At 43.9% G+C, this 20523-nt stretch overlaps 1 protein-coding gene across 3 annotated transcripts in view; it reads left to right on the forward strand.

The window, feature by feature from the left end:
• The window catches only part of COMMD10 (COMM domain containing 10), a 433041-nt gene that overhangs the window by 15560 nt on the left and 396958 nt on the right, over positions 1 to 20523 (forward strand). For all 3 annotated transcript variants that reach the window (XM_077290707.1, XM_077290699.1, XM_077290717.1), the window contains exons 3-4: positions 10034 to 10144; positions 13154 to 13309. In XM_077290707.1, the coding sequence (XP_077146822.1) occupies positions 10034 to 10144; positions 13154 to 13309 (267 nt within the window). The remainder of the gene's footprint in view (positions 1 to 10033; positions 10145 to 13153; positions 13310 to 20523) is intronic.

The following is a 20523-nucleotide window of genomic DNA, read 5'->3' on the forward strand; positions in this document are numbered from 1 at the left end:
CGTATATTCATATAAAAACAAAAAATGTTATCGCCGCGTCCATAACGTCCCAATCTATAAAATTGTCACGCTAGTTAACCCTTTCAGTGGACACCATAAAGTAAACAAAAAAATCAAAAAGTGACAAAAAATAATGCTTTTTCGACATATTGCAGAACAAAAAGTGGAATGAAACATGATCGAAAATACAAATGGTATTGAAAATGTCATTTTGTCCCGCAAAAAACAAGCCGCCATACAGCTCCATCAGCGGAGAAATAAAAAAGCTATAGCTCTCAGAATAAGCAATGCAAAAACAATTCTTTTTACTATAAAATAGTTTATATTTGTGAATAATTGAAAAAATTGGTCTGGTTAGGAAGGTGAAAACAGGCTCTAGGGGTGGAGGGGTTAAAGCAGACTTGGGCAAAGTGCGGCCCGCAGGCCACATCCGACCCTCTGGCTGTCTGTCTGGAGACCAGAAGTCCACGGGCCGCACCATGCCCGTCCGCTCACTATCTTCGCTGTCTATATCCACACTGACTGCGTTGGTGGAGGAGGGGTCTCCGGCCACTTCCTCCACCAATCAGCGTGTGAAACAGCTGATGCGATGTCATTTCATCACGTCAGCTGTGTCCTGCGAAGAGTCGGCGCACCGGTGCCAGGAACAGAAGCGGAGTGCCGGGGAACGGGACCGAGGTGAGTATATGGTATTTTTTTTTCATGTGTATGGGATGTTTGGGTGGGCATGGGAAGGCTATGGGGGTGTCCTGCTGCACATGGGTAGGCTATGGGGTTGTTTTGCTGCACATGGGGAGGCTATGGGGGTGTTTTGATGCACATGGAGAGGCTATGGGATTGTTTTGCTGTACATGGGGAGGCTATGGGGGTTTTGTGCTGCATATGGAGAGGCTATGAAGGTGACATGCTGCACATGGGGAGGTGATGGGGGTGACATGCTGCACATGGGGAGGTGATGGGGGTGACATGCTGCACATAGGGAAGCTACGGGGGCTCATGCAGTATATAGGGAAGCTATTGGGGCCTTATGCAGTATATAGGGAAGCTACGAGGGCCTCATGCAGTATATGGGAGGCTGTGGGGGCTTCATTCAGTATATGGGGAAGCTATGTGATGCTGATGCAGTATATAGGGAGGCTATGTGGTGCTCATGCAGTATATATAGGGAGGCTGTATGGGGCTCATGCAGCATATTGGGGAGGCTTTGTGCACTCATGCTATATATGGAGAGGCTGTGTGGGGCTTACAGTATATAATGGGCCGTGGGGAGCTCATACGTTATACAGAATGGGCTGTACTTGGGTTCAAATGATATATAGGGGGATATCAGCATATTTAACTCTGCTCAATATTAAGTGATACAATTAATATTAATTTAATTATCAATAATATAATAATTATAATCTGTCGATATTAATATTGAGCAGAATTAATTTCAGCCTATAGGTTTGGCCCTCCACAACAGCTACGGTCTCTCATGTGGCCTCTCGGGAAAATTAATTGCCCACCCCTGGGTTAAAGGGAAAATTTGTATTGTTTTTCCAGGAAGGGGGGTAGTAGGGCATTAAAGTAGACTGGAGGGGCACAGATGAAAAAGAAAAACTGTTCCAGAGTCAGTGGAACAATACTTTTATTGGAAGAGGTGCTCAACTTAAATAGGTTATGCAGGATTTTTTTTCTATGTGCATAAAAACTAACAGGCAGGCAACTACCTGCCTGCTGTACCCGCTGCTGGCACAGAACAGTCACTGACCACTCCTGCTGGCGATTCGGCTGCTCCATGTCAACAGAGCAGTTCTACTTCCAGGAAGTTTTATCCATGGGTCGTGACTGCTGGAATCATTCTGATGGACAGCCGACTTCCTGCACTTAGGCAGCCGGGATATGGCTTTCAATCAGAATGACGCCAACATAAAAATGGAAAAGAAGCCGCTGCAAGGTCTGAGCTAGTAGAGATTGGCGTCGGGCACAATAGGCAGGTAGTCGGCATCTACTGTACGTACCTTTTAGTTCTTCTTGGATACTTCTTGGATAACGGTCTAACGCCTCTCACTCAGCCAAACCAGATCTCCGCTTTGCACTGACGAGGGGCAGTACCCCGAAACAGTGTCTGCAAATTGAGATTCTGGTTTGGCTATTATCCTAAGTCATGTGACAAGGCTCGTTAAAGGGTCTCCTCATCTCGGCATGCTTAGCATGTCGATCTCCGCAAGGAGAAATGATACTTCTTGGATTTCCGTTCTTCGGCAACTGTAAAGCTGTGCTGCGGATTCTAGAGATTTCAATGAAGAGAGTAAAAGCTGCAGCAAATCTGCAGTTTTCCCACAATGAAAATCTTCCAGTGTTTGATTTTGATTTTTCCGCTTTATATTTTACTGTCCATTTTTCACTGCTGGAAACGTATCAGTCCTGTGTGAACGAACCCATGGTGATGGCCATGATTATCAGATGCCAGTTATTGGTGTCATTGTTTATCCTCGTTATCACAGTTATGATTTACGCGGTATTTTCCCAAATGACTGTTTTTTGGGCACAGTCAGATCTGTCATTGGGTGCTGGGGAATCCCTGGTAATGACCTGTGTAGTGTATCTGGGGAGAGCTGATGCTTCCTCCTGTTGCACAGTCTTCGGCCCGTCTGCCAGTGTTATTAGCCTTCCAGTGCCATTTTGTGATATGGTTGGATATGCAGAGATATGACCACGGGCTGGTTTGCTTTTAAGCTGCAGTTAAAATGTTCCCCATATTGTGTTGTCAGGCAGAAGCTGTAACTTGAGGAGATAAGGAAACCTTCAGAGCCGTTCTGCAGTTGTTATTTCCAGTATCGGTCTGATTTTCCAGTCTTGTCTATCAGATCATTTCTGCCTTTTTAGATTGAGTATACATAATAATGAGCAATGTGCCGTTGCATCTGCTCTGGCATCCTCTGTCGCCTCGTACATGTTTCACAGGTTTATCACTATAGTTGTAAGTGCCGCTCATACATTAAATTGATGCAATTGGCTAGCAGCAGTGAATAAGTAAATATAGAGATTGTCGTTTTCAATGAATATTTTATTTTAGCTGTTCCTGATAACTGGTCCTTCACCTGGGAAGAGTGATCCATTTATATGAGGTTTTATTTCCTCCTATTGGCCCTTCTCTCTATCGATCTCTGAACTGACCTCATTCATTTCCACCTATATATAATGACACAATGGGTTTATTCCATGTGATTTGTGATGTCACCTCATGTAAGTTGTCTTATTGGCGCACTAGCATTCCAGTTATGTTTGAAAAGTATATCATTTATTGATAATTAAAGAGAAGCAGCCATTTTGCACAGGATGCAATAGCAATTTTCCTCAGTAGGATTGTGGCCATCAGATGCTGACACCAAGCTGCAGGTAGTCATATGGAACATTGTCACTTAGGGATGAGTCACACAGCTGTATATTACTGGCGAGGATCAGAATTCATTGCTCGGACTGGCCATCGTTTCTCCCCACCTGAGCCTGACATCATGTATTTGGAGCGCCCCGCTAAGGGCCTTAGGGGTACTCGGTACAGGGTCTGGTCTTCATTAAAGGGGTGGTCATGGTGGCAGCGACCCGATCGGTGGCCCTGGGCGTCCAAATTAAAGGAAATGTCTTTAAAGGGGTTATTAGAAATAAGAATGTTCATGACAGCACCTGTGGTATTCGGTCCGGGATGACCGACACTGCTTAAAGGGGTCCACTGGAGTGATGTGATATGGCAGCTGGGATGGTATGGCTTTCCACAGGTGAAGCAGGGTCCCCAGGGCTCCCAGTATAATAGATAAAGATCGTGTAGTAAGAAACAGTGGACACAAGGTTGCAGTCTCTTTACCTCTTTACTGGTGTAAGGCAGCCACAGTCCAGGGCACCGGATCACAGGTACGGTCCGGCCGGCTTGGAGGCGCCTCAGGAATCTCCCTAGCCAGGTGAGGTTGGAAGCCTTCCCTTCTGCACTGTGTTGTAGTCTGTTGCTGCCTTAGGCCTCACACAAGGTCCTCGCGTTCTCTCTGTCCCCCTTGCTGGTAGGACACTACCCGCATGGCAGGTAACTCAAGCCTTTTTACAAGGTCTCTCAGGATGACTCCGGGCTCTATCTGTTACTGTGCCTTCGGGTGTTAATGAAGGACAGGCGACTTGCAATCTGCTGTCTGACGGTTTCTGCCGTGGGGCATAGAGTTACCCCCACAACCTCGGTCTGCCGGCTACCGGAATTCTGCACTTCAGCGAGGAGGAAGCTCAGTTGCAGCTTCCCTCCAGCTCTTTACTCTCCTGCACTTCTCTTCCCCTCGGTCTCCTACAGACTGCTCTGTTCCTCTCTCCTTCCAGGAGCTGCAGCACCTGATGTGGCTGCACGGCCCCAGCTTTCCTCTGACTCTGTCTGCTTCCACTCTCTTCACTCTACTCTCACCAACTGACCTAACTCCTCCTCCAGCCAGAATATATAGGGAAGGCCCCTGAATCTGGGTCTCGAGCTCCCCCTTCTGGCCTAGAGTCAGAACAGTGTTGCATGTACTGGTTACCTGTTAAAGGGATCCTTCCTCGCTTCCAAGCATGGCATCACCCTCCCCGAGAGGAAAGCAATTCCACTGTAACAACTGGTTACCTGGGGTGTTACATATTTCTGTGCAGCTGCCATTCTGTCCTAGCATTGTGTTGCAATCCTCGTCCGTGTTACACGGCTGTGTGACTCTCTCCTTAAAGGGAATCTGTCACCAGATTTTTGCCACCACGCCTGAGAGCAGCATGATATTTAGCAGAGACCCTGATTCATGCTTGCTGCAGTTTTGCTAAAATCATTGGTTCTTCTGCTGCCGAGCCACCAGCTCTTTTTATGTTGAGCTCTATATAACCCCATCCATACCACTGAATGTCCGCTTTCTGTGTACACTGTGCATAGGCAGAAAGCTGTCAGAGTGGTGGAGGCGGGATTATATGGAGACCATGAATATGGAGGACTACGTGGCAGAAGATTCACTAGACATCAGAACTGCAGCAAGCAGCTCAGTAAGTGACACAACACTGGAGTAACAGCTGTTCATCCCTGAGAGTCGGTGGAAGTGGACTGACGTCCGTTCCGTAGGCACGGCCGTGGTATGTCACGGTGCTTCCCGGAATGAAGCTGGGCGTCTTCTTGGGGCACGGCCTGAAATGGCATAGTGCATCCCCAGCGACAATTGGAGCAGCGACGGATCCAGGGATAGGAACCAATTCCTACTCCTGGCTCGATTCGGGGGCAGACCTGGGAGGTATATAGGAGAAAAATCTCCCTCCACCTCTTAATTATGCTGCGGAAGGTATACCAGATGGAGGACATCAACCAGCTTGGAGAACCTACGAAGGCGGCCCCTCTGACCTGTGTAGTTCTGCATCAGGTGTGGCGAGTTAGGTTTGAATCCCTGGAGAAAAACCATTCTAAATGCCTGTATTTTACTTTTATCTATATGTTTCATAGGGCAGGCCTGGGAGAGTGCAATCTAAAGCCAAGCACAAGGAATGCGTTTTATGCAGGAATAGATTAGCTGCCACCTACACTAAAAGGCTGTGTAAGGATTGAATTGAGAAAGCCCTGACAGAAGGGTCCCCATTCCCTCATGGACGTATGAGAGACATGATTAGGGTAGAGATTAAGAAAAATCTGTAAAAGGAATTAAATCTGGAACCTCAACAATTGAAGCTAGCGAAAACTCCAGTTCAGAGGAGGAGATAGAAGATGGAAAGTTCGGGTTATTATACAAACACCTCATCATCATTTTCGACTGACAGCGGCGGAAATTCATCTTGTTTCTCGATAGAAGATTCAATAAATTAGTGAAGGCTGTCAGAGCAACCATGAGAGTAGAGGAAATGAGTGAGCCAAGATTCATACATGATCTGATGTTCGTGGGACTACAGGTCAGAAAACGTGAAGATGTTTTCCTGTACATATAAGCTTAGCCTCACTGATTAAGGAGTGGAAGAAGCCTGACAGCCTGATCTTTATCAATTATAAAAATCGCTGGTGCAATCGAAACGTGTCGCTCTCTGTCCCAGTGTGCACTATAGTGCAGTCTAGGAGCTTGTCATGTTTTACTATTTCGAATAAATTTGGAATATTTTAACCAAGGAGCTGGAAAAACAAGTGTGCTTTTCTCATAAGAGAAAATACCCCTTTGAAACTGGGGATTCGGAAATATGAGATAAAGTGGCCAAGGTTGATGTGGAAGTATGTAAGGTGTCCCACAATACGTCGCTTCCGTTCGACGATGAAGGACTGATTAAGGACCCACATGATAGAAAAGCAGAGAGCTTTCTGAAAAAAACCTGGGAATCTGGGCAACAACATTTAAACCAAATATAGCAGCCACATGTATGGCGAGATCCCTGTGGCTTAGCCAGCTGCAAGAGCAAATTAGAAATAAATGCCCAAGGGATCAACTACTTGCCAGTTTACTGAACATGGCAAATAATCTTTAAGGTGGTGGCAACACAAGACAAATTTATCCGGCGGAGTTCCTTGGGAAATAATAATAAAAAAAAAAATAATAATCACCACGGATGCAAGTCCTTTTGACTGGGGATCACACACAGAGGGAAGAATCCTCCATGGGAAATGGCCTCAAGAGCTGATGGATGCATCCTCCTACAGGAAAGCGCTAACGTCCATGGGGATGGCACTAGAAATCGTGCCGGATATAAAGGTCCAACATGTGAAAGTTTTATCGGACAACAAAACAGCAGTGGCATATATAAACAAACAAGGGGGCGTGAGGTAAAGAGATCTCATGATAGAAGCAGGCAAGATAATCACTTTAGCAGAAGAAAACTTAAAAGTCAATATTGGTAAGTTATCTCAAAGGAGGAGAACAACGAGGCAGATTACCGCAGTCGTCACATGATAGACGAGGATGAGTGGTCCCTAAACTCGGAGATATTTCAAAAAATAGTTATGCGCCGGGGGAAGACCCAAATAGACTTGTTTGCAAACAGATCAACAGATCCAGGTAGTTCTTCTCCCTGGATCCAAAAAGACCTTCCCTACGGAGTAGCCACCCTTCTTCACAGATGGCCAAAGGACTTAGTTGATGCCTTTACCCCAATTTCCTTAATTCCGATAATTCTCAGGAAACTTCGGATGGACCAAGCCAAACCGATATTAATAGCCCTCTTCTGGCCCAGAATAACCTAGTTCACCTGATTATGTCGGCTAACAGTGTGAGTGCCATGGATACTTCCGGAAATATCAGATCTCCTATCCCAGGGGCCCATATTACATTGCAATGTGAGGGGTCTTCATTTGACATGGCGCTTGAAGTCCAGGAAAAAATTATGTCAGACATCTTCTCTAGAATATGGGGAAAGTTCAAAAAGAGTGGGAGATGGGGTTTAAAAAGAGTACAATTAAAGTCCACACTGCAGCACTGGGGGTCCTCTTTGACCAAAAAATTGCTGATCACTGCTTAATAGTTAAATTTTTTAAGGTGGTCAGTTGCTCCTGGATAACCCACAGCCCCGAGCCACTCCTTGGGACCTAAACCTAGTTTTAAAAGCTTTAGTCAAATCTCCATTTGAGCCCCTATTAGATTGCTCGATTAATATTTTTGACTCTGGAAAACTTACATCAGCTAGAAGGGTGGGGGAGCTGCCGGTACTATCGGTCAATCAACCCGTTACTCCTTCTTAGCAGATAAGCTGGGTCAGGGCTAAATATAACCATTTATCCCCAAGGAGGTAACAACCTTTCACAGATCCCCCCCTGATATAAAAGCACACTCCACAAGGGCTGTTTCTACATCCTGGGCAGAGAGGGCTAACGCTTCTCTGGAGCAAATCTGTAGGGCTGCCATGTGGTCTTACTCTCCACTTTTTTCAAAGAACTACATGTTAGATTTAGGTGCTGGGAATATTACTTTCAGGAGGAAAATCTTACAAATGGTGATCCCTCCCTAGGGGACTCCGAAAAAATCTCTCTCCGTGGTGCTGTCGTGGAGAATGGAAAAAATGATTATTACTTACCAGTAATTGGATTTTCCAGAACCCACGACAGCACCCTTGCTTATTCCCACAGGGTGTTGCAAAACAAAAAAAAATTACCACTGGAATAACATGTATTACCAAACTAGTATGTCTACCATGCAAATCAAATGGAGTTTCTCTCATGTTTTGTAAATCACTGAAGTGTACTAGAGGGCTCTGTCTTTTAAAGCTGTAGGGTTTAGTGTCCTTGAGGGTGGATCCTCTCTCTCCATGTTGCTGTCGTGAATTCTGGAAAATACGGTTACCGGTAAGTAATCCTCATTTTCCATGAGGAGGATAGAGTAAACCTTTACCAGACTAGTCTATCAGCGACTTATCTGTCTGGGGACAAAAAATGGAGATCTAGAATTCAAATAGCTGATCCTTGTGTCACCCACATCATCTGTGATGGGAGAGCTGGGAGGTTCTCGGACACATTAGATTGTCAGCAGATCCACCAAATGATTGCGTTTGGCCGACTTATTTTTATTGTGAATAGTGCCTTTAGACTCTCCCCACACTGTGCTGTGTTGGTCTTATGTCCCATCATTATGTTATATCCCTAATGGAGGCACAAGAAGACTACTGATCAAAAAAGGTGTTCTTTTGGGAATCTTTTACTATCTGTAGAGAAATGGAGGGTATATGATTCTGGATATGTCTAAAAAACTTGGATACTGCCTCTTATAGGCAAGAATAGTGTCACAGAATTGCTGTCAAAGGCTTACAGAACCGCAGTGGCTCCCAATACAAGTCAATAGGATCTGTTTGGATCCATTGAACTGTGGATCTGGAACAGTATCATAACTGCTGTAGAGGATCATGCTGTCGGGTAGCCACCTGGCACAGGGTTATACATCAAAACAGCATGCAGTTTATTCTCCATCATAAGCTTTACGCCTCCAAAGCGAAAACACCTTTCCTTCAGTATCAGTGGGTAACCTAAACAGTCCTTTTCTTCAGGCAGAATGAAACAGCATAAATGCAACAGACTCACCAACCTTGGTATTCCCAGCAGCAGCTCACACTTGTGTTAAACGCGTTCACCAAACAAGCACCTCTCTGTACACCTTTTAGCCGAGCAGACTGACTAGCAGATCTGCCTTTTTCACACTGCTGTTCTAACCCATCTGCTGTTAGTAGGCCTGTAAAACCCCAGACTGGATCATAGGATTTACTTTTTCCAGCCAGGTTCTTTTGGTTACTCAAAAATCCCAAACTCAAAAACCCCAAATCAAGCCACATTAAACCCTCTGACTAACCTAGTGTTACTGGTACAGCTTACATTACAATACAGATCTACCATCCAGGACCTTAGTTCCTACTTTCCTACACCACGTAATACAGAACCGCAATGACCCCTTATATCAGTCAGTTTGGTCCATGGGTCTTCTGTATTTAATGTCTGAAACATCTGGCCCTGTGTGATGGCTTCTGTTACTAACCTATATGACTATACATTATGTCACATCTGGTGGGACAAAGGGGAATTATATTGACACCTCATGTGTAAATTGTGATTCTCATGTTCTGCTCCAGAACTGGATTTAGTTCTGCTTAGTGCTAATTTACGTGAGTTGACATCCTCAGTTGATGGATCTATATCCGACTCTGTGCAAAGAACAAGATAAGGTTCTCTCTGGCATCACTAGATTGATGAATGCAGCCCGGGCAGACTCTCAATTATTCCTCTGAGCCCATTTATTTTCCAGATTTGTTATGTGATCTCAGCCTTGGGATTATAACAAGAGGCTTTTCATGCCTTGTGTAAAGGATACAAATACCTGACATTAGCTCTCAGTAGTTTGGATATTTTGCACGCTCTGCACTTTTATGTGTTTTATTCAGATAAAGATATGAAATGATAGATTTCATCCAGTCACAATTCAGTTTTCTGAAGATATGGCTGAAGATTTGCCTAACGGCAAAGTATGTGCCTTTCTGAATTATTATTCCTGATGCTACACTCACATATACAGTATATATATTTCTTGGTAAACTTTATTCACCTTTTTTTTTTTTATAGGCAGAACAGAGTTTTAATGAAGAAGAAGAGGAGAAACTTCAAGGTGCCTTTTTATTGGATAAACAAAGTCTTAAATTGGTTTTGGAGACCATTTCCTTCATTTTGGAACAGGTATTAAAAGTAACCTAATTAATAAAGATAATTATTAAGGAAGATTTGCAGAGCCGCATTGTGAAAGCCATAATTCTTTACCATCAGTGTAGTTTTGTAAAGGTTTGTTTTATTGCGTGATGAAATCTATTTTATATGAGCACTGTTTTGGAGTAAGTATCTTTTATTGAAATTAAAAGAGTTGTCCTTGGGATAGCGCATCAGTATCAGATCAGTGGGGGTCAGACATCCAACTTCCCCTTCTTACAGCTGTTATACGTTCCAGCAGTTGGCGGATGTAAACCTTGAATGGAGATGCATTGTGTAGTAATGTGTTCCAATGTGTGGTGCCCACCGCTGAGTACTGCAGAATGGCTATTCAAGGAACTGACTGTCTGCAGTTTAAGATGTAGACAGAAATATTAAGTTTCAGTGCCGGGTACTGCGCAACCAACCTCTATTAGTACATGATAGTGACTGCCACATGATGAATTGAGCTCTGCAATGCAGCCTTATTCAAGGTGTTTACATCCGTGCACTGCTGGGGCTTGTGTGTGTCGGATCCCAATTGATATGATATTGATGACTTATGAAGATGTGTCATTGTCATAGAGAAAAATTTAAATCCCCAAGACCTCTCTAAAGAGGGGAGATATAACCTTCACATTGAATGTATGGGATTAATTATAGCTGAAGAAGAGAAATACAAATTATACCTGGAGAAGTGGGAGGGTGCTAACATCGCAACCTCCATTGAAGTAGGGGCCAGCAGAACCCCTCCAACTTAATATTGGTCCAATAGATGGTGCTATCCATGCCATGTTTCATATCTATAGACAGATAAAATTGTGATAAGAAATGTGAAGACAATATCTGCCGCCAGGAAACTCCAGGGGTGAAGATATCCTGTAGGCTGGGATTCTCATAAAATTCTAAAAGACCTAGCACATCGCACAATCGGCCTCCTTATGAGCTCACCAAGGGGAGGTATGTGGGTGTAACCTTGCTCTAATAAAAAGCAGAATTTGGATTTGGTCATTTGTCAGACCTGAAAAATACAGCTTGCTATGGGTTCTATTGTTATCCTTTTTACTGTATTGTGATTGTATATACTGTATCTTTGTATATTCTTTATGAACACTGCCTACATTTACGATTTAAATATATAAAATGAAATAGCTCTGTTCCTCTTGTTCTGTAAATGGCACCCCCTAAGCCATTCGCCACCTTGCAACAGGTGTCCAATTGGTCCATGTAAACAATTGGTGGTGGTAGCTAGTAGTTCATTTTGTTGTTGGGTAGTTGGCAGTCACCATACCGGGGTATATAGATTCCATGAGATGGAATCGTAAGTGTATATACCATATGCTCACTGTGAGTTCCCCAATAACTGGCCTAGTAGTGGAAACAGCCGCGGCTGACGTCCATCACTCGTCAGTCAATTGCGTAGATGTCCTGACGATTGAAGGCAGTGGAGTTGTGTCCCCTGTCAAGCTGGTGACAGTGGGGGTATCTGCGTGATTTCTCCGGCTGTTATCTTTGACAATTGGTGGCAGCAGTGGGATCTACGCGATTTCCCTGGCTGTTATCCTTGACAGTTGGTGGCAGCGGTAGGATCTGCGCGATTTCCCCGGCTGTTATCCTTGACAGTTGGTGGCAGCGGTGGGATCTGTTCGATTTCCCTGGCTGTTATCCTTGACAGTTGGTGGCAGCAGTGAGATCTGCGCGATTTCCCTGGCTGTTATCCTTGACAGTTGGTGGCAGCAGTGGGATCTGCGCGATTTCCCTGGCTGTTATCCTTGACAGTTGGTGGCAGCAGTGGGATCTGCGCGATTTCTCTGGCTGTTATCCTTGACAGTTGGTGGCAGCAGTGGGATCTGCGCGATTTCCCCGGCTGTTATCCTTGACAGTTGGTGGCAGCAGTGGGATCTGCGCGATTTCCCTGGCTGTTATCCTTGACAGTTGGTGGCAGCAGTGGGATCTGCGCGATTTCCCTGGCTATTATCCTTGACAGTTGGTGGCAGCAGTGGGATCTGCGCGATTTCCCTGGCTGTTATCCTTGACAGTTGGTGGCAGCGGTGGGATCTGCGCGATTTCTCTGGCTGTTATCCTTGACAGTTGGTGGCAGCAGTGGGATCTGCGCGATTTCCCCGGCTGTTATCCTTGACAGTTGGTGGCAGCAGTGGGATCTGCGCGATTTCCCTGGCTGTTATCCTTGACAGTTGGTGGCAGCAGTGAGATCTGCGCGATTTCCCTGGCTGTTATCCTTGACAGTTGGTGGCAGCAGTGGGATCTGCGCGATTTCCCTGGCTGTTATCCTTGACAGTTGGTGGCAGCAGTGGGATCTGCGCGATTTCTCTGGCTGTTATCCTTGACAGTTGGTGGCAGCAGTGGGATCTGCGCGATTTCCCTGGCTGTTATCCTTGACAGTTGGTGGCAGCGGTGGGATCTGCGCGATTTCCCCGGCTGTTATCCTTGACAGTTGGTGGCAGCGGTGGGATCTGTTCGATTTCCCTGGCTGTTATCAATAGTGACTTCTAATTTTGCCAGGCTGGATTTTCACTATTTTTCTCCTAAAAAAATTAGTTTTGTAAATTTTCTTGAAAAAATTAAAAATTAATGCTAAATTTTTAAACCGTCTAAAATTCTAACAAAATGGCGCTAGTGTAAAGCAGACATGAGGGAAATGTTATTTATTATGTTTTTGTGTGGTATGACTATCTGGATTAAAGGGATAATCATTCAAAGTTCAAAAATAGTACACATTTTTGGAAATTTTTGTAAAAATGTCTGATTTATGTTTATAAACACGGAAAATATCGACATAATTTTACCATTATCATAAAGTACAATATGTCATGAAAAAACTATCTCAAAATCAATGGAATATGTGTTAGCATTCCAGAGTTACCACCACATAAATTGACACTGGTCAGATTTTAAAAATTTGGCCCGGTCACTAAGGGGTTAAGAAACCAGAATACTGAATTCCTCTCACAATGTCCTGGTGTGCTTTGTTTTATTTTGCAGGCGGTGTACCACAATTTAAAAACACCGGTGTTTCGTCAGCAGCTGGAGAACATCCAACTTGAGCAGAGCAAAATTGAAGCCTTTGCCAGTGTCTGGGAAAATGCTGGGCCCGAGACTGTGGAGAAATTTAGGCAGAGGACTTTTACTCCTAAAAAGGTAATCTTGGCCCTGAAAGATGATGGTGATGGTTCCTTCTACTTGCTACTAACACTTGATACAGGAAAGATATATATCTTGGTACCGTGTTAGCCAGTAGATAGAAAAATATTTAGAATTGAGAGTCCTCAGTGGTTGATACCTTTTAATGCCAGCTAACTGAAAAGATGGTAACAAATTGCAAGCTTTCCAGACTACTCAGGTCTCTTCATCAGGCATAGACTAATAGAATTTCTGGAGAATTCTGGAGCTTGCAATTTGTTACCATCTTTTCAGTTAGCCATTAAAAGGTATCAACTACTGAGGACTCTCCATTTCTACTATCACTTGGAGGTTCTTCTAGTGCTTTGTTTTACATACGAGCAGCTGTTTAACTCCGGTTTTCCTTGTCACCTCTGCTGACAACGTTTTTATTTATTTATTTTTTTTTTACTTAAATGCATGTATTTGGGTCTAAAAATAATTTTTCAATTTGTAAGCCAAAATTGAGAGTGGAAGAATCAAAGGTAACGTATAATAAAAACACGTCACCATTTTTCACCCACTCCTGATTTTGGCTTACAAACATTGATGTAACATACTGACCAAATACTGAAGATGTGAACGTGGCCTAACTGTTGTACCTGTCGGTTTCTGAGCTCCTCTCAGCTGATTTAAGACCACAGACCACATCCAGGCAGTGTTCCTTAGATAATTCTTTGGAAAAGTGAAATTGTGCTTCCCCATGCAGAAACCAGTGTCACTAAGTGAAAATCAGGAACACCTAATCCGAAAAGACCAGTTGGGCTCTGTTCACACCACACTTGGAATTCTGTTGAAAAGAACATATTTTCCTTTAATTTGAAAAAAGAAAGTGTCAAGATGCAAAATCGGTACAAGCTCCTTTTTTTTTTTTTTAAATCTCCGTCGCAAATCAGAATCATGAGCGTCAATTGTGACAGGACAGGCCCCCTTTATTTTTTATAAAGGTTTTTATACAGAATGCAAAAATGTATTGTGAACCCAGCTTTAAAAAATGTGATTTATGTTTACGGTACATTTATTTATTTATTTTTTTACAGACCGGCATTTCAGTCCTGTAAGATCTGAATGCTACAGTTGCTTCAGTGCACATTGCGTCTGATCTGTATACTGGTGGTGCACATTGCGTCTGATCCATATACTGGTGGTGCACATTGCGTCTGATCCGTATACTGGTTATGCACATTGTGTCTGATCCATATACTGGTGGTGCACATTGTGTCTGATCCATATACTGGTTATGCACATTGTGTCTGATCCATATACTGGGGGTGCACATTGTGTCTGATCCATATACTGGTGGTGCACATTGCGTCTGATCCGTATACTGGTTATGCACATTGTGTCTGATCCATATACTGGGGGTGCACATTGTGTCTGATCCATATACTGGTGGTGCGCATTGTGTCTGATCTGTATACTGGTGGTGCACATTGTGTCTGATCCATATACTGGGGGTGCACATTGTGTCTGATCCATATACTGTGGGACACATTGCGTCTGATCCATATACTGGTGGTGCGCATTGTGTCTGATCCGTATACTGGTTGTGCACATTGCTTCTGATCCATATACTGGTGGTGCGCATTGTGTCTGATGCGTATACTGGTGGTGCACATTGTGTCTGATCCATATACTGGTTATGCACATTGTGTCTGATCCATATACTGGGGGTGCACATTGTGTCTGATCTGTATACTGGGGGTGCACATTGTGTCTGATCCGTATACTGGGGGTGCACATTGTGTCTGATCCATATACTGGTGGTGCGCATTGTGTCTGATCTGTATACTGGGGGTGCACATTGTGTCTGATCCGTATACTGGGGGTGCACATTGTGTCTGATCCATATACTGGTGGTGCGCATTGTGTCTGATCTGTATACTGGGGGTGCACATTGTGTCTGATCCATATACTGGTGGTGCACATTGCGTCTGATCCATATACTGGTGGTGCGCATTGCTTCTTATCCGTATACTGGGGGTGGACATTGTGTCTGATCCGTATACTGGGGGTGCACATTGTGTCTGATCCATATACTGGTGGTGCACATTGCGTCTGATCCATATACTGGTGGTGCGCATTGCTTCTGATCCGTATACTGGTGGTGCGCATTGCTTCTTATCCGTATACTGGGGGTGCACATTGTGTCTGATCCGTATACTGGGGGTGCACATTGTGTCTGATCCATATACTGGTGGTGCGCATTGTGTCTGATCTGTATACTGGGGGTGCACATTGTGTCTGATCCGTATACTGGTGGTGCGCATTGCTTCTGATCCGTATACTGGGGGTGCGCATTGCGTCTGATCCGTATACTGGTGGTGCGCATTGCTTCTTATCCGTATACTGGGGGTGGACATTGTGTCTGATCCGTATACTGGGGGTGCACATTGCCTGATCCGTATACTGGGGGTGCACATTGGAAGACTTTCCAGCGTGTTTCTCTGTCTTATGCCCTTGTAATACATTGTGATATACATTCTTGTAGCCAATCTGTCCCCAGTGGAGGCAGAAGGGACGTTCTTTTGGCTTCCATCAGGTAAATGGGGCACTTACAGTAAGATATGTTTACGCATGGGACTTTTTTTTCAGATGTTCGCACCAAATTAAAGGTTTGAACTCGGTGTACATAGAACCTTCAACTGCGAAAGAGCTCAGCGGAGAAACGAAACTCCGTGTGACTCTGATCTCATAAGGAGCAAAGTTAGGAAATTGGCACACTGCGGTTAGTGAATTCATAAACTTCACTATTTAGTTTTACATATTTAACATGTTTTAATCAAAGTTCCACAGACATTCAACCACGTCATGGTGTTCCTATATATGGATGGTCCTTATCACTAATGTCCTATCTCCATGTGCCAAACCTCATCTGAACTGGGGAAATCAAAGGGGACCAGGCGAAGCTCACAATTGTAACCTTGTCTGGGAAAGATGGGTGGATAAGAGTGCTGAGCCCCCCAGGCTGGACCTTAGTGATGGGGACCATCCATATTGAAGTACACCTTGATGTTGGTTGATGTTGACCTTGGTTAATTGCCTCTTGCACTTTTTGATAGAAAAAACATGAAATACCCTCCATTTCTAATGGTTACAGCAGTAGTACAGTTCATGTATCCATTAATCGCAGTGAACTCCCGCATCGTGTACGTATATGTTAGTATATTGGCCACATGGCGTGTGTGTGCCTGTACATTAATTTAATAAGTTATGTAAGCCCTACTTTTTTCATCTTTTTTTTATGTCCACTTTAATCTATAGAGAAATGGAAATGCTTGTGCCAAAAGAAACGTCACAGGGAGGCTCCATGAACAGGGAGCTTTTTTCTTCTCCGTACCCTCAGAATACTATAACGTTGCAGCTTTAATCTACATAAACCCAGAAAACCCCTCTCTATAGACGCTGGGCACTGCTTGCTCCACTTGTGTGCGCACGTTCTGCCGGTTCCCTTTGATATCATTATCCTTTCGTTCTCTGGCGTCCCACATTTCCTCATGTGGGTCACATCTCCTACACAATCTCTTATTCATATTTTATTTCCTACATTTCCATGATATTCCCGCAGCTCTCCGCTCTGCAGTCCAGTTCCTCTATCATTTGTTGTCTGTGAAAGCAGGAAGGATGTTTTCCTCGGCAGCCGGCAGATTGTGTGCAGGTATCAGGTAGTGACACAGGATTTGTGTGCGTTCACTCCCAGACACATCCAATGTGACTGCCCGCCTCTTGAAGATGGAATCTCTATTACTTGACATCTGTTGGCGGTCGATTCATTCATCAGAATTAGCAGTCTGGAGAGCATGTCCCTGCTATGCCACACTTAATGGGCGAACCGATAACCGCTCACAGCAGCTAATATGTATATGACACCTTGTTTAGCTATAAACTTATAGGATCGGAATCATTAACTGTCATGGAGCGTATCGAAGAAAAGCGCGCCCCGATCTGAGTTATGACTTCTCAGGAAATTGCTCTGTGTACAATCTTATAAATGCCACATCGCAGTTCCAGTCACAGTTTATGCGTTTGTGATAAAAGATGTTGTCGGCTTCCTGAGAGGCCCATAGTGCAATAAGCTGCAACATATTACAGCTCTGACTTTTCTGTTAGTTCTGTGTTATCTTTCCCTTTAATCTACCGCCTCATGGTCCAGCAATTCCAAAATGTATCCGCTTTTTTTTCTACCTAAAATTGTCTTAGCTGGGATCCTGCAACAAAAAATAAGTGATTCAAGCACTTTAATTTATTTCATCCATATAAATACTGTTGTTTGTGTCTTATTAGGTTGATAAATAGATATTTGTATGTCCATATAAAAGAAAGCGGATTGGTACATACCACCCCGTGCAACAAAATCCTTTATTGTGGCATCATCATACCAACAGCAGGCAGATAAAACAGTGGAGCAAATATAGACGATGATCGTTTCACGCTTACATTGCACTTCAACAGGTCATGATATATAGATATGGCCAAAATATCAAAATGCAATAATTTTTTTTCAGCAATTTCCCGTTGCTGCATTTTTGCATAGATAATTGATAAGAGACTCTTTTTTTCAAGTGTATGTATCCATGATTGGTAACGTCATCAGATCGTGATGGGGTAGGCTGTAGTGTCATCATCATTATAAATTTAATTGGTTTACATAACCCCTTTTTAAAGTGTTGGTCATCCAGCATTAAGCTGAGTACAGTGGGGCATACTAATTATGTTTAAACCTAGACGAAACAGTCAAAAGGTCCCATACCCTTTAGATAGCTGTGATGTGTTTGGCTGACAGCTGTCGCTCTTGACTCCTCATACATAACGCACCGGTGCTTTCCATGAGTGAGTTGCTGTCAGACTTCCCTGACGATGGCTTATCTCCTGAAAAACAAAAAGATTGTCTTCTGAAATTCAGCAGACCTGACATCATTTGTCAGGAAGCAGTCAGGAAGCCCCCATAGACAGTAGACTGGATGATCCCACCAATGGGCAGCACGGTGGCACAGTGGTTAGCACAGCAGCCTTGCAGCGCTGGAGTCCTGGTTCAAGCCCCACTAAGGACAACATCTGCAAAGAGTTTGTATGTTCTCTCCGTGTTTGCGTGGGTTTCCTCCGGGTACTCCGGTTTCCTCCCACATTCCAAAGACATACTGATAGGGAATTTAGATTGTGAGCCCCAACGGGGACAGTGATGATAATGTGTGCAAACTGTAAAGCGCTGCGGAATATGTTAGCGCTATGTAAAAATAAAGATTATTAAAAAATAAATAAAGATTATTATTAAATATCAACAGACTTGGCCAATTTTAGTCTAAAGTGTATGAGGGCCTTATAGTTGCATAGGGTATGCTATAAATGTCTTCTGTGAAGCGCTTTGTAATCACATCTCAGACTTAAGCTAGTCATACACATTAGATGGTTGTCAGCTGAATATTGTTTTAGCTGATTGTTCATCTGACAGCTATCTCTGCCTACTCCTCTTTATACAAAATCACTCATTCGGTAGAGCACTCCTCTGTTCTATGAGTAAGCTGGGATAATATTGCAGTTGGCAGTCCGAAATTGGACATGTGCAATCTACACCTCTCCATACCATACAATATTATTGTTTTACAATTGGTCCCTTATAGTAATTCTGGCCCCTTGTTCTGTAATAATGTTCTTCATCCTGTAAAAAATGTCCCCAGTTCTGTAATAATGTATTAGTCTTTGTTCTGTAATAATATCCATCGTCCTGTAATAATGCCCCTTATCCTGTAATAATTGTCCTCATCTTCACACACATATAAACACACACACACACTTCTTCTCACCTGACTTCGCTCCCTTGGCGAAAGGTGTCCTCTTCCTCCACGGGAATTGATATTGATGATGCTGCTACTTGCAAATGCTTTTCTAGATTTGCGTCAGTCTGGAGCACAGTTAATTATAAGTTTTATAAAGAAATGATCGCAGCAGTATGTTGTTCCAAGCACAGATTTATACAACACAACATGTCTCCTCAAAGAGGGAAATTCATCGCTGCTCACGTAACTTAAAATTCAAGCAGTGGAAGGTCTGCAGTAATCCTCACATAGGAGACGAGAGACTGCTGCTGTATATACATCACGTAGGAGACACTGAGACTGTTGTATATAAATCACATAGGAGACACTGAGACTGCTGTGTATACATCACATAGGAGACACTGAGACTGTTGTATATAAATCACATAGGAGACACGGAGACTGTTGTATATAAATCACATTGGAGACACTGAGACCGCTGTGTATACATCACAGGAGACACTGAGACTGCTGTATATACATCACATAGGAGACACTGAGACTGTTGTATATAAATCACATAGGAGACACTGAGACTGCTGTGTATACATCACATAGGAGACACTGAGACTGCTGTATATACATCACATAGGAGACACTGAGACTGTTGTATATAAATCACATAGGAGACACTGAAACTGCTGTGTATACATCACATAGGAGACACTGAGACCGCTGTGTATACATCACATAGGAGACACTGAGACTGCTGTATATACATCACATAGGAGACACTGGGGCTAGTATATGTACAGCACATAGGAGACAGATATATACACCAATCCCTGTGTAACCTATGTGTTGTGTATATACACGAATCCCTATCTCATAGGAGACACTGGGGCTGGTGTACACACATCTCAAAGTATACACAATCTGCTGTATTCATTATATAGGAGACACTGCAACTGCTTCCTTCACCATTAGGACCGTTCAGGGCACTAACTCCACAACAAAGAATGTCCTAATGCTGGCATTGGCCAGCATCAGTGCGTAATAATTCATTATTAATGCATGTACATACTCTCGGTCCAGGGAAATTAAAGGGAACCTGTCACCCTGTTTTTTCAATATGAGCTAAAAATGGCTTTAACCCCTTAAGCCCGTATGACGTACTATACCGTCGAGGTGGGGTGGGCCTTAATTCCCGGTGACGGGATAGTACGTCATACGCGATCGGCCGCGCTCACGGGGGGAGCGCGGCCGATCGCGGCCGGGTGTCGGCTGCATATCGCAGCTGACATCCGGCACTATGTGCCAGGAGCGGTCACGGACCGCCCCCGGCACATTAACCCCCGGCACACCGCGATCAAACATGATCGCGGTGTACCGGCGGTACAGGGAAGCATCGTGCAGGGAGGGGGCTCCCTGCGTGCTTCC

This window comes from Ranitomeya variabilis, chromosome 1 (genome assembly GCF_051348905.1).
Source record: "Ranitomeya variabilis isolate aRanVar5 chromosome 1, aRanVar5.hap1, whole genome shotgun sequence".
NCBI lineage: Eukaryota > Metazoa > Chordata > Amphibia > Anura > Dendrobatidae > Ranitomeya > Ranitomeya variabilis.